The following is a 12,261-nucleotide window of genomic DNA, read 5'->3' as shown; positions in this document are numbered from 1 at the left end:
TTTGTATTTGTCTAAACTAGCCAATAAGGTAACGCCGGTGGGTTTAGCCTTCCAATATATTGACAGCATTCTAGTCCAATAAAAAAACGGATAGAAGAGTTAAAATCACTTTCCAGCCTATTGCAAGAGGACAGGGACGCAGAAAGGTAAGAAAATGAGCAGGGGAAACGAGCCGTCTAAGCGATTGACAGTCATTCGCTCCAATCAGGACTGTCGCAGAGAGGGTGGTGGAGGAAGGCGGGAGATTCGAATACTAGTCTAAGCGAGCCTGAGCTTGGGCGACCAAGTCCAACAAAAGCGAAGAGGGTGCTTTGGGGTGGGGGGAATGTGAGTTTGCGCTGATTGGGAAGACGGAGAGCAGCTTGGTCAGACGAATTTATGGCCGCGCCTTCTCTCGGAGGTAGAAGAAGGTTTTGGTTGCTGCAATAGGGGCTTCAGCTGCGTCTGGTTGTCTTTTTCCTTGGATTGTAAGATTGATTGTTGTTTTGCAGGATTCCTGCGTTCCCAAACAGTGGCCATGGGGGCTTCTGAGAGTTTCCCAGCTACGCCCACCTGCACCCCTTTGCTGAATAAGCACCTGAAACATGTCAATGACCCAAGGTCACCTACTACTGGGATCCCGAGAACACCCATTGAGGTACTTGGAAGAAAGCCTGTCTTTTCAGAACAAAGGACTTGCTTCTCCATCTTCCCTTCCCTGTATATGCTGTTTTAACTTTGTTCGCTTTTCTCTGCTTTTAGGTACAGAGTTCCCCCAAAGACAACACACAATTTCCAAAACAAGGGGAGTTGGTAGCCAAAAGCCAGCATGAGAGCTGGGATCCTCGTTCCCCAACGCCAGGAATTTCACGCACTCCTCTAAAAGATGTGTTAGCTGGTAAGTAGGGATATATTTCTGGCCTAATCTTCTTTTATGTGGAAATTCTTGCACTTTCCTTGGCTGGCTGGCTGGCTTGCTTTAATTTACGTGCCAAAAGGATTGTGGGTGTGCTAATGGTTCATTACAAATGAGACAGGACTATCCTTATATTTGAATACGTGGATTCTCTGCTGTTCCCATAAAGGTACTGATGAGTCTATTTTTCATTTGATAGTTGATCCTATCTCTCAGTTATCTCAATATAACTTACCAAAATATAAAATGGCTAGAAAAACCAAAAGATAAGTTCTAGACATCCCTTAGGTATGAAGGCTGTCTATGTTACTCTTATCAGCTGAATCCACTTCATAGGGTTGTTGTTACTGGAGTATTAGGTATTTTTACTGCATTGAATTGTCCAAAATAGAGAGAATAAAATTCTAACAATGTTAGTCTAGCGTGATATATGAATCCAGTGGTACGGTTAGTTTGTAGATTAATGAGTTGGGCAAACTAAGAATATTTAGTTAAATTAACCAATGATGAAGCATTTTGCATGGACACATTTGTTAATATTCACCCTAAATAATCCCTCCAGTTTATTTATTCAATTGAAGTCACCCACTCAAATCTATGTGGCTCTAGATGTCTTATAAAAAAACCAAAGCAGCTGGCATTACCTAACTAATCCACACCTAGGACCCCCAAAGAAGTTTTTAGGGACCGTTTGTAGAATAATATCAGAGTCCAAAAACCAAGAATAGCAGATTGAGGTTCTTCTAAGAGGTTTATTTTTTTTAAATAAAATTTTTATTTTCAGACAAACACAAAACGCACAGCACATATAACATAAAAGCCTCTTCAACTACACACACTGTGTTGATTGGCTACAAAGTCTTTCTGTGTCCTTTCCATAGTCATCACTTGAATTTTTTCAAAGTTCACATATTGACAATCAAGATATCTTTGTATACATGGTTATTATGCTTCCCTCCTAAGTCATTCTATCACTTTAGCATTGATAACATTCTCTAATAATTTTCGATTCCATGTTTCCCCCCCTCCATTATTAGTATCATCAATCTAATATAAATGTATACAAATTGTTATAATTATTAAAAATCCATTAAACCTAGCTATTATTACATCCTTTCAACATAAAGCATATTAAATTTGAAGTAACTTTATATTATGACATTTTATTACATCATCCTGAAATCCTCCAATGATATTACATCTTTATATTCTATTCTACATAGAATTTTTTATCTTTTATAAAAAGGCTTTTCAACATCATCTCCATGATCCTCACTTACAGTTTGTATAAGATTTCATATTATTGATCTAGTATATATAAATGCTTTGTTATCATTATTAATCATTTGACTATAACTATTATTACATTGTATATAGCACTCAAAATTTAACTACATTTAAATAAAATTTATTATGACATTTCATTTCATCATCCTGTATTCTTCCAGAGATAGTGTAGTCCAATATCTCTTGCCATTTGTAAAGTCTGCATTCTAAGTGTTTTCTTGATAAGTCTTATGTGGACTTCTCTTAAGAACTTGTTGTTCATTTCATGTCTTATAAGAATTCAAAACCCTCTATCTGCTCTTTTTATCAGCTTAACTTTTATTATGATTAGTGCTTCTGGCGAGATTACTCTCATTATTTCTGCCAAATTATCTTTCCTTTCTTCCTCTATTTTCTGACATCTGAAATAAAGTTCCAGACCGTTGATTTCTCCTTTCCGTATTTCACACTTGTCATTTCCCTCCACTCTCAGTTTGCTGTCAGTGTCAACAATTTTCTTATCACTTTCATATGCCTCTGTTATTTTTTCGCTCTGTCCTCAAACTTCATCACTGTACTTTCTGTATTTTGATTTATAATTTCAAGTCTCTTTTCAATTCTCTCTGTAATTATTACAACTTTTTGAATTTCTAAGAAAATTCTTTGCAAAGTTAGTGCCTTTTCTTCTTCACGTTGTGCCATGTTCCAGGTTATAAACACTGCCAAAACATCCGAGACTTTTTAGGTCAAACAAATTCAGTGAAGTTTTTCAAAACAAAGCTTTCTCTTTCCTTCAAAGGAACACCTCTATAAACAAAACGTTTTCCACTGAGTCTTTCAGTAAACAAAGCTTATAGCTTTGTAATATCAGATATTGCCAAGCCTCTAGCCACTAGATGGCAGTGTTACCTCTTTTCCATCTGTTTCTGCCTCTGTAAACGCCAAGTTCCCAGAGAGGTTAAAAAAAAGTTTAGAAATTATGGTCCGTCCAAGCCTCACAAGAGAAGAAGCTTTTAATCCACGAATACAAAAAATTGAAAAAGTATAGAGGAAGAAGGAAGAAAAGAGACCAGTCCATCTTAAAGGTAAGAGGCATTTGTAAAAAGTCCATCCATAGAAAACAAACAAAGTTAAAGTAGAAAAGATAACACAACAGTCTTAGACCAGAGTTGATTCGCCGCTTATTTTCTTGTGTCTTCAATTTTATTTTAAATTCCAATTCTTTTGGGTTTTCCCTTCTCTAATAATAAAAATTTTTCTCACCATTTCGACACCACACCTGTACTGCTTCTGTTTCATAGGCTTGTCCCAACCTTCGGCAGCCATTTTGGTTGCTTCTCTTGTAGCTGGCAAAAAGAGCTTTCTCCTGGATCAATTGGGCTTTGCGATGCCCCTGACATCAGCAGGACATGCTCTTCAGAACAGTTTAGGTCCAAAAGGACTGTCCAGAAACAGAAATATTGACAGCAATCCTGGAGCCCCAAGATTGCATGTCGTGTCATAACGATGTCAAGCCCCGCCCTCCCTTCTAAGAGGTTTCTTATTGTTCTTCACCAGACCAGAGAGAAATCTTGCCAAACTTACAGCAAAGTATTTGCACCATTAAATGTATAGTCTTAAAAACTGCTAGGGAAGAAACAGTTTTAACATTTTCTTCCACACAGACTACCTAGACTTCGCTTCTTTTGCTCCTTTGGAATACACTTCCTCCTTCCTGGGAAACACAATCAAATATTTAAGAAAGGGCAGCAAGCAATGGAGCAAATCTAATCTCAGATGGGGGAATGTTCTAAAGTGCTGGTGCCATAACAGAAAAAGTTTTCCTGGGCCTTGACAGTTTGCAACCAATAGTACTCACAACATGTCTTTCCCCATCTTCGGGTAGGACAGGTAGAAACAATTGGGGAGAGATAAGTAATCCTGTCCTAAGCCATGAAGGGCTTTAAAGGTGATCGCCGACCCCTTGAATTGTAGCTGAAAGCCAATGCTCATGAAGTAATGGTGTCATGTGTGCTGTGTAATTGGCATCAGTAATTGCCCACAATGCTGCTTTCTGCATCAGGTGGAGCCTCCAATGCTCTTCAAGGGTAGCACCCTGTAAAGCGCATTGCAGTAATTCAGACATGAAGGCATGAGTGACCATGAGCAAGGCTGCCCTTTCCAGGAACTGGCACAACTGACATAAGGCCCAAAAATGCTACCTGCTTTTTGAGCAGGAGCTGTGGATCCAGTAGGATCCCCAAATTGTGCAGTAGGCAAGGCTTACTTATCCAGAACTAAGAGTGGAAAGCCCGTCTTACGTAGAACTGAGAGGTCCAAAATCCCAAAACTTGCTTGGGTTGAGCTGAAGCTTGTTACACCACACCCATAGTCTCCAGGTGCAGAGACAGACCTTCAGGTGGCCTAGGATGGAGACATACGGCAGACAGCATACTGATGATATCAATCCCAAAATTTTAGAGGGGAGATGTTAAACAAGATAAGAGAGTGTCTTGAGCCCTATGGCATTTTGCAAAGAAGAGACTGCTAGTGGAATTTCATTTCACGCATACCCTGTACATCAACACTGATTGGAATTGATTCTGGGGGAAGGGAGGAGACAATACTGTGCTCACCCATATCCAACTCCTGGATCTAGTCCAAAAGGATACTGTGATCAATGAAATTGAAAGTCTCTGATAGATCAAGAAGAACAAGGATGGCTGCTTCATTTCCGTCTTGCACCCACCAGAGTTGATCCAAGAGTATGGTCAAGGTTGTCTTGGTTGGTTAATTATGACTAAGATCAGCCTTCTATATGATCTTGACATCACCGAACAAGTATGGGTGCTTGATAGGCTGCTTATTGGGAGTATGAAGTTCTCATGTTCATGGGCTTGTATGCTATGTGTGAGATTGGATTCTACTTCTAACTTTCTATATTTGGAACAAGAGGGGTGGGGGATACTCAGCTTCTTTCTTCAGTGATGTTTGTACAGAAGGAAAAGATTTGCCAAAGTAGTGGGAGAAGATCATGTGCACAATTTTAACAGCCATTACTGTCTTATACATGGGTCTTGACATCTTAGGGCTGAGTTATGTGCCCTTTAACGCAGTGCTTATAGAAGGTCTTGGTGGGCAAAGGGTAATATTCTAATCTCTGAAATTTTCCTTTGGTATGTACTGGTGTATAAATTTTCAATTCTTGAATTTGATTTCTGTCCAGATACCATAAATTACCCAGTGAAGTTGTTTTGTGAAAACTTTATGGGACAAAATAGAGAGGAAGAGCTATCTCAACAGGAAGCTCAGCATCAAGATCAAAAATCTGAATTCACCTTTGGAATGGAGGAGGGGACTGCAAAGAGCATAGTTTCTTCTGAGGAAATTTTCCTAGGGGATTCTCAGCAAGCAGAAGGGGGAAATGACCAGTTTTCCTTGGTTTCTGTTGTGGCTGCCACAAAACCAGTACAGTCTGCCCGCATCATTCACCCTACAGGTAAGATTAATTGTCCAAAGCTGTTCAGCTGCTACATTACTCCTCTTAACAGCGATCTTCTGAATGAAGCAAGTCGATTTCATCAGTATTATTTCTGTCTACATAAATGTTTATTTGTGTTATTGTTTTGTCAATCTAAGCTGCTAACTCTCATGAATCTGGTACCCAGATGCATTATGCAAGACACCTTCAGTCCCCAAGAAACTGGAACCTACGTTGGCTAGCTTTATGGTAGTCTACCTCTGCATCCACTGTGAGAATGTGAACTTAAACTGAGACTGTGCCACAACTAAGGAAGAAAAAGGAATGTAGTGTAGTGTGGTTATATTGTTAACTATGTTAGCAAAATTCACATAAACTAATTCTTCTACTACATAAGGATATCACATTCTGCCTGCTTAGGAAGGAAAGGTGGGAGATATCATGGTACTTGAGCTTCTGTTCTGAAAAATAAGAAACATTGTGATGAATTTTCGCACTCTTCTCTTCCTTCCTACTCCCCAGGAAGCAAGTCAGTAAAACGCAGAATCAGTAACAAAACGATGGCAATGCCAACTGGTACTGGACGTTCCCCACTTAGTATCCTTCAGGGTGACAATTCTCCAATTTCCCTTGCTTTTCATCAGGTATGTGGGCAGAGGGTTGATGTTATTCTACTAACCCAAATTTCTGCTTTGTTTAAAGTGCTTTTAGCTAATTAGCATTTTTCCTGAAAAACAAAACATTTGGAAAAGTGGTAGACTGAAATCCAATATAAGCAGAATGAGGTGCTTTGTACTTTTCTTGTTGTTTTTCTCTTTGCTTTATTGCTAGCACCTTTTAGATAATTATTTTCAACACTGGTTTTCTTCAGGTGTGAACAAACATTTTAAATCAAGAGCTACATTGAGATTTATAGAATATTAAAGCAACAGCTGGCAAAATAGATTTGCTCAGAATAAATTAGAGGTTTTTTTTTCATTTATAGTTAATTTATCTCCTAGCTTTGTAACTTTACTAGCCTTTCAAACTTACCTTAGCTTCCCCTTAAAATAAATGACAATCAATGAAAATATTGTTCTGTTCATAAATTTCTTGAAGTATGTAATTGACTTAGTCAGTTTATTTTTTCAAATGAATCTTCATTTGTTTTAAACAAAAGTAAACCACATCTTTAGTGTACAATAACATCTCTCATGTCGATAAACATGTCTGTTGATAAAAGATGTATATATTTTTATACATGTATTATTTATTTGTACCCTGAGAAGCATTTATGTTGCATGACTGAAATTTAAAACTTGGAACAATTGCCTCTTCCAATGGGTGGCAGCCCATAATCGAGTTTCATGTATTTGGTGAAGCCAACCAATGACTTTCTTCTCTGCGTTGTGCAAATTCAGGTTTGAGTAGATCAAGTTAATCATACTGTGTGAATACGAAACCTGGCTGCCAACAAATAGAACAGTCAAATATATTAGCATTTCTTCAACCAACAAGATACTTTTTTTTCCAGAGTAAAAGGACTTCATCAGTGACAGATAATCAAAGAGAGCCAAAGGATGGAAACTTAAACTCTGGGCCAAACTTTCCAGCAGATAGCTGTGGTTGGGATCGCATGAATAAGGAGAATCGACAGTGTCGTTGGGTGGAAAATTAGCTTCAGGTGCTCTGTGGATTACCACCCTTTAATATGAAGGTTTGATGGCTCAAGTATGAAGACAATAAAGTAGCATGATTTTTATTTTTATTTTATTTTTTGCTTCTTGCCCATTTCCCTCTTGCTACTCTTCTCTGTTTTTGGTTTTCATATTTAGATTCCATAATGTATAGCTTCTTCTGTGTAACTACTTTTTTAAAAAAAACATCGTCTGAAATGTCTGTGTTTGGAAAATAAAGTCTCTTTAGCATGAGATTGTGGTTCCCGGCTGCATTATTTTAATTATTTTAAAACTTTTGCCACAGTTAGAAAAAAATACCCCTGAGTGTGGCTAAAACCTTTTTTTCCAGAAGCTAATATTGAGTGTGGAATCCACAGACGTCAACATGGCTGGCTGAGGAATTCTGGGAGTTGAAGTCCACAAGTCTTAAAATTGCCAAATTTGGAGAGCCCTGGTAGAAGAACATAATGGGGGGAAGGGTGTTTGTGAGAAAATGTGGAAACGGTTAGCTGACATGCCTCACTGACCAAAGTGAGGAATTAGTGAATAAATATCTTATTTACTTTCAGTTTCTGGGTAGTAGAATAAATAGTACCTTTTTGTTACTTGGGGTTATGGGAGCCAGAGCAATATGGAATATGCTCCAGGTCCCATGATAGCAATATACAGGGCAATCATATGAGAGGGGGAAGAGCTTGTGTTTAAGTTGTAACATATACATTGATGCAATTCAAGCAGTCCTCGGCTTACTAACTTTTGCTCAAAGTTACAACACCCTCAGAAAAAATGACTTCAGTTACTCAAAGTTACAACCATTGCACCACCCGTGGTCACATGATTGCAATTTGGGCACTTAGCTCTCATTTCTGATGGTTGCAGTGTCTTGCAGTCAGTGATCAGAGTTTGCCTTCCCAACCAGCTTCTGACATGCAGAGTCAATTGGGGAGGCCATGTTCACTTAATGATGCATTGAATCACCTAACAACTATGGTAAAAATGATTGTAATATCAGTCTGGTCACATGATGATTTGCTTAGCAATTACGTTGCTTAATGACTGAAATTCCAGTCTCAATTGTAGTCATAAGTTGAGGACTGCCTGTATGATGAAGCAAAAACAGGATATATACATCTTTCAAGTAGAAGAGGTGAATGTATTTTTAATGCTTCCTTTAACCTTTTCTAAAGGAAAGCCTAGATCTTTTGTGGGCAGGTTTGTGTGTTTATTGCTTTCTGAGCTAATGACAAGATCTTGCATCCTGCAATTTATAAAAAGCTGAGACTCAGTAACTTTTGAATACCAAAGACACTGGCCAATCAGCTCAAGTTCTCTGAACAAATGCTGTATTTTCATTCAAACTAAGGGATATGCTTTGTAGTTCATATCCTTGGCTGCATGGAGTTTCAAATATCGCACAATGTGTGGAGTGACTATTAGGAGACACTGTCTATTGCAATGTTTTTTCCCTTCGTGGAGTTGGAGTGAGTGTAGTCTGCGTGTGACACATTCAGCCCATAGTGACACCTCTTTGTGGGAATCTATAAATGAAGCCCATAAATTAAATATTTTTTTAAAAAAAGAATGGCCAAACTCTATCAATCACGAGATTTCAATGTTTTTCATCTTATTAGGTGTAAGTGTAAGATCTCATAAGATTTGGCCATATTTTTAAAAATTAAGAAATAGCTTTGTTTCAGATGCTACTGTGAAAGATTGCTTGGAAATGCTGATGATCATGTCATAGAGTGTTCTGTGAATCCATTCTGTTGGTTTCAGGCTATAACCATCAAAGATTAATAGTTCTGTTTCAAAGGAAACTAAACTGTCTCTAAAACTTCTTACTGCCCAGAGAAAAGCAGGTATCTTAAGATATATCTTCATCTGCTCTTAGAATGATCTGATTCTCTAATGCCATGCCATGGTGATATATGAGAGAGATTCTGAAAAGGCAGGATTGTGAGAAGGAGGAGGAAGAAAGCCATAAGATCTAACAGATGTTAGAATCTTATAAACAGTAGTTTGGTCCAGGCTAAAGCTGAGGAAGAAAAGTCAAAATGTTAGAAGAAGTTAATCTCAAATGGATTTACTTATAAATGACAGCAGGAGGTTCCTATTGCAATTTCTAAGGTTCTGTATTTTATCCCTAATTAAAATACAGTGTTAATAATGCAATACAATACAGAGCTTAATGGTATTAATGTTCTGAATTCTGACTCTTCTGAACAATTCTGTCAGAGCCTGAGCTCCAGAGCACAGCCTCAAATAATGCAACTTGAGCCATTCTGTCCAATGTTTCAGTTTTATTTTGCCTGGGCTATAAAACAACTTTATAATAATGACATCATAAAGCAGTGACTTGGATGAGCCTAAAGGATGCTGGAATGCTAAGTTTGCAAGATATGGAATTAAGTGAGATGAGAAAAATAACTATACACAGATAATACATTAAACATTCCTGGCTCCGGTGCTCAAAGCAGGAGCAACAAACTCCTTCCCAGGCAATGTGTAGAGTAAAACAATGAGCTAATATATTTCTCCAAGAGAAGAGTGAATAAAGTTCATTGCTGAATACTTGCTGTGATAAACCACTTGAAGACACGTCCAAAGACAAACTATAATTGGATGTGTGTGAAGTCTTTGTAGTCATAACATGGAAAATCAAAAGTTGAGGGATGGGGAATAAGGGATTCATTTAGAAGTTTCTTGATCTCTAATTTGGGTAGAGTGAGTAGGAACTGCTAACTTCCTGATGTCACACCTGGAGGCAGTCACAGAAATGGACACCTGAGTTTGGGGAAGGTTTCAAAGAGTATCAGAAGACTTGATCTGGGTGGATTCTTTCCCTGAGCTTCTCCTTAGGGAGGTAAGTGTAGTATGAACCAATATCTGCATAGAATAAAAATGTCAGCTGTGGTACTCAAAGGTACATCTGAAAAAGCCTCTCCAAATTCACTCTTCTTTTCACACAGTATCTTCAGTTCCAAATTTTCAGGAAACTGTCCCAAGAGCCAGTTGCGGCAGCCATGCCATCTGCAGTTACTCCCAAACAGCTCACCCTATTATCATGTCCAGACAGAAGGCCTGTGGGTTTAAATAATAATTAGTTTTGGAGGAAAATTATTTTGCCTGAACTCAGCAGATCTCTGAGCAGAGTTCCAAATTTTGGATAACACAGGTGGCCCTCACTTGTCATTCACCTCCCCTCTGATGGTGGAGTTATCTAGAAGAAAGGTTCCACACAGACAAGGAATGTATGCAGTATAACTCATCTTTCATTCTTGATAAGTGAGAGACGAACAATATGCAACCTACCAACACCCCCAACAACCAACAGATTGGGTGGAACTGAGCTGTGCTATTCACAGCTTGAAGGTTAAAGAGTGATCAGGAAAAAGGAACAGTTTCATGCAACACATTTGATTTTGCTCAGTCTTCCATTCTTCTAATTTTAGATTATATTAGGTCATGATTTTTTATAAAAAAAAATGCCTGTCCCCAAATGGATATGCATTACTTGCACATTTTTCTGTGAAGGTAAAAAAAGCGAGAAAAAAACTGTCAGAACTGTAGCTGTGACTCACCCACACGCTCTGCTTTCAGACTATCCCAGATATTGCAATTAAAATCATCATATCCGGCCAGGAGGAGGCGCCCGCTACGGGAGAAAGCGATTGAGGTAATTCCACACATAATGGTCTCGTGAGCAAAGTTGATGAGCTCTTGGTCTGCCCGAAGGTCAAAGAGGCGACAGGAGGCATCATCTGAACCAGTGCAAATGGCGTCCCCACTGGGGAAGAACTAGGGGAGGGGGGGAAGGGAGGGGCAAGATGGAGGGAGGGAGAGAGATCATTTGCTTCTGTTGTCTTCTGCAGGTTATTTCTGCCCTAATCTTTGACATTGTTTCAGGTTCCAGCTCATTTCCACCCTCAGTTCCAGGAAGGGCTTCAGAAACTTACTGAAATGGCATTGATATCTGATTCATGGCCTGTAAATGTCTGGCGGCAAGCGGCTTCTCGGATGTCCCACAGCTTGGCACTGGCATCACAGGCTCCTGAAATGAAAAGCTTGAAGTCCGGAGAAACTGCTAGGCTCATGCAGTCCCCAGTGTGTCCTATGAATGTGGTCTTCTCCTGCCCTGTCTCAACATCCCACAGCATGCTGTAAGAAGAAGAAGTTGCTTAGACTGCACCAAGTGGCTATTTCAATCACCTTCCTATTTGGTACAGGCTTGGAATACTTACAGATCTAGGCAGCTGTATTTAAAAGTAATCTAACAATAAAATTGCTATAAACTCATTCATTCATTCATTTGTATCTGCTTTTATAATTTTTAAAAATAACTCAAGATGGCAAACATATCCAGCATATCTTCCCCCTTCTATTTTTCCCACATTTAAATATGTGAACAGCCTCCTAATTGCAGGTCCTCCTGTTATGCAGTTTGGTCATTTTGATGTAAAGTTAGATTCAGTCAAAGATCTCTTAATTACTTCTTCCCCATTGGAAGAGCAACCAGAGACAGTGCCAAATGGGAGTGAGCGACTGAGAAACAGAATAACTCAATAGATTGTGGAACCTAGCAGAGCTAAACATTCTTCACCAGTTTTTCCTTTTCATGCAGCAAAATTCAGCAGATTTTTCTCACAAATGGGGCCTAGGTTGGATGTCTCCTTGGCAGATCCTCTAGAAGGGGATGACATAAAAAGGAAGTAGCAGTGGCAGAGTTAGTGGTCTGAGTTTGATGAAAACAGCTATTCCCATTGATACCTTAGGATCAAATAGAGTTGACATCATACAATGAGTATGCAAACAACACTTATGAAGAAAGTCCAGCCCCAGGCTGATGAAGTTGGGACGGCTCTGGAACGGAAGGGAAGCAGAAAGAGAAAGTGTGGCCATCTGGTGAGGAAACTTTATTGTTTTGGAAAAGACTGCCTCCCCCCAAAATGTTTAAAGTTAAATTAAATCCGAAAGCAGAAGAA

At 38.9% G+C, this 12,261-nt stretch overlaps 2 protein-coding genes across 2 annotated transcripts in view; one reads left to right on the top strand and one right to left on the bottom strand.

Annotated features, from left to right (window-relative positions):
• Nucleotides 1-190: 190 nt before the first annotated feature.
• CDCA3 (cell division cycle associated 3) lies at nt 191-7,528 on the top strand. Its single transcript, XM_014069215.2, has 6 exons — nt 191-400; nt 492-637; nt 742-877; nt 5,367-5,639; nt 6,144-6,265; nt 7,135-7,528. The coding sequence occupies exons 1-6, from the start codon at nt 379-381 to the stop codon at nt 7,276-7,278; spliced, it is 843 nt and encodes a 280-aa protein (XP_013924690.2). The 5' UTR covers nt 191-378; the 3' UTR covers nt 7,279-7,528.
• A 2,031-nt stretch (nt 7,529-9,559) lies between these two features.
• GNB3 (G protein subunit beta 3) overlaps nt 9,560-12,261 on the bottom strand; it is a 30,525-nt gene continuing 27,823 nt past the window's right edge. The window contains exons 8-10 of the mRNA XM_087716443.1: nt 11,236-11,437; nt 10,861-11,077; nt 9,560-10,360 (exon numbers count right to left, since the gene is read on the bottom strand). Of these exons, the coding sequence (XP_087572569.1) occupies nt 10,254-10,360; nt 10,861-11,077; nt 11,236-11,437 (526 nt within the window). The 3' untranslated portion in view covers nt 9,560-10,253. The remainder of the gene's footprint in view (nt 10,361-10,860; nt 11,078-11,235; nt 11,438-12,261) is intronic.

Source organism: Thamnophis sirtalis, unplaced genomic scaffold, assembly GCF_051295495.1.
Source record: "Thamnophis sirtalis isolate CommonGarterSnake01/CBP01778 unplaced genomic scaffold, rThaSir2_p1.2 scaffold_5, whole genome shotgun sequence".
Taxonomy (NCBI): domain Eukaryota; kingdom Metazoa; phylum Chordata; class Lepidosauria; order Squamata; family Natricidae; genus Thamnophis; species Thamnophis sirtalis.
Note: the sequence above shows the minus strand (reverse complement) of the source record. Positions and strands in the feature narration are given on the sequence as shown.

Excerpts from the sequence above, each read along its gene's own strand:
- CDCA3 (XM_014069215.2), top strand. The coding sequence starts at position 379 with ATGGCCGCGCCTTCTCTCGGAG. Across the intron at positions 878-5,366 it reads TCTAAAAGATGTGTTAGCTG|ATACCATAAATTACCCAGTG; the intron begins GTAAGTAGGGAT and ends ATTTCTGTCCAG. Across the intron at positions 6,266-7,134 it reads TTTCCCTTGCTTTTCATCAG|AGTAAAAGGACTTCATCAGT; the intron begins GTATGTGGGCAG and ends TTTTTTTTCCAG.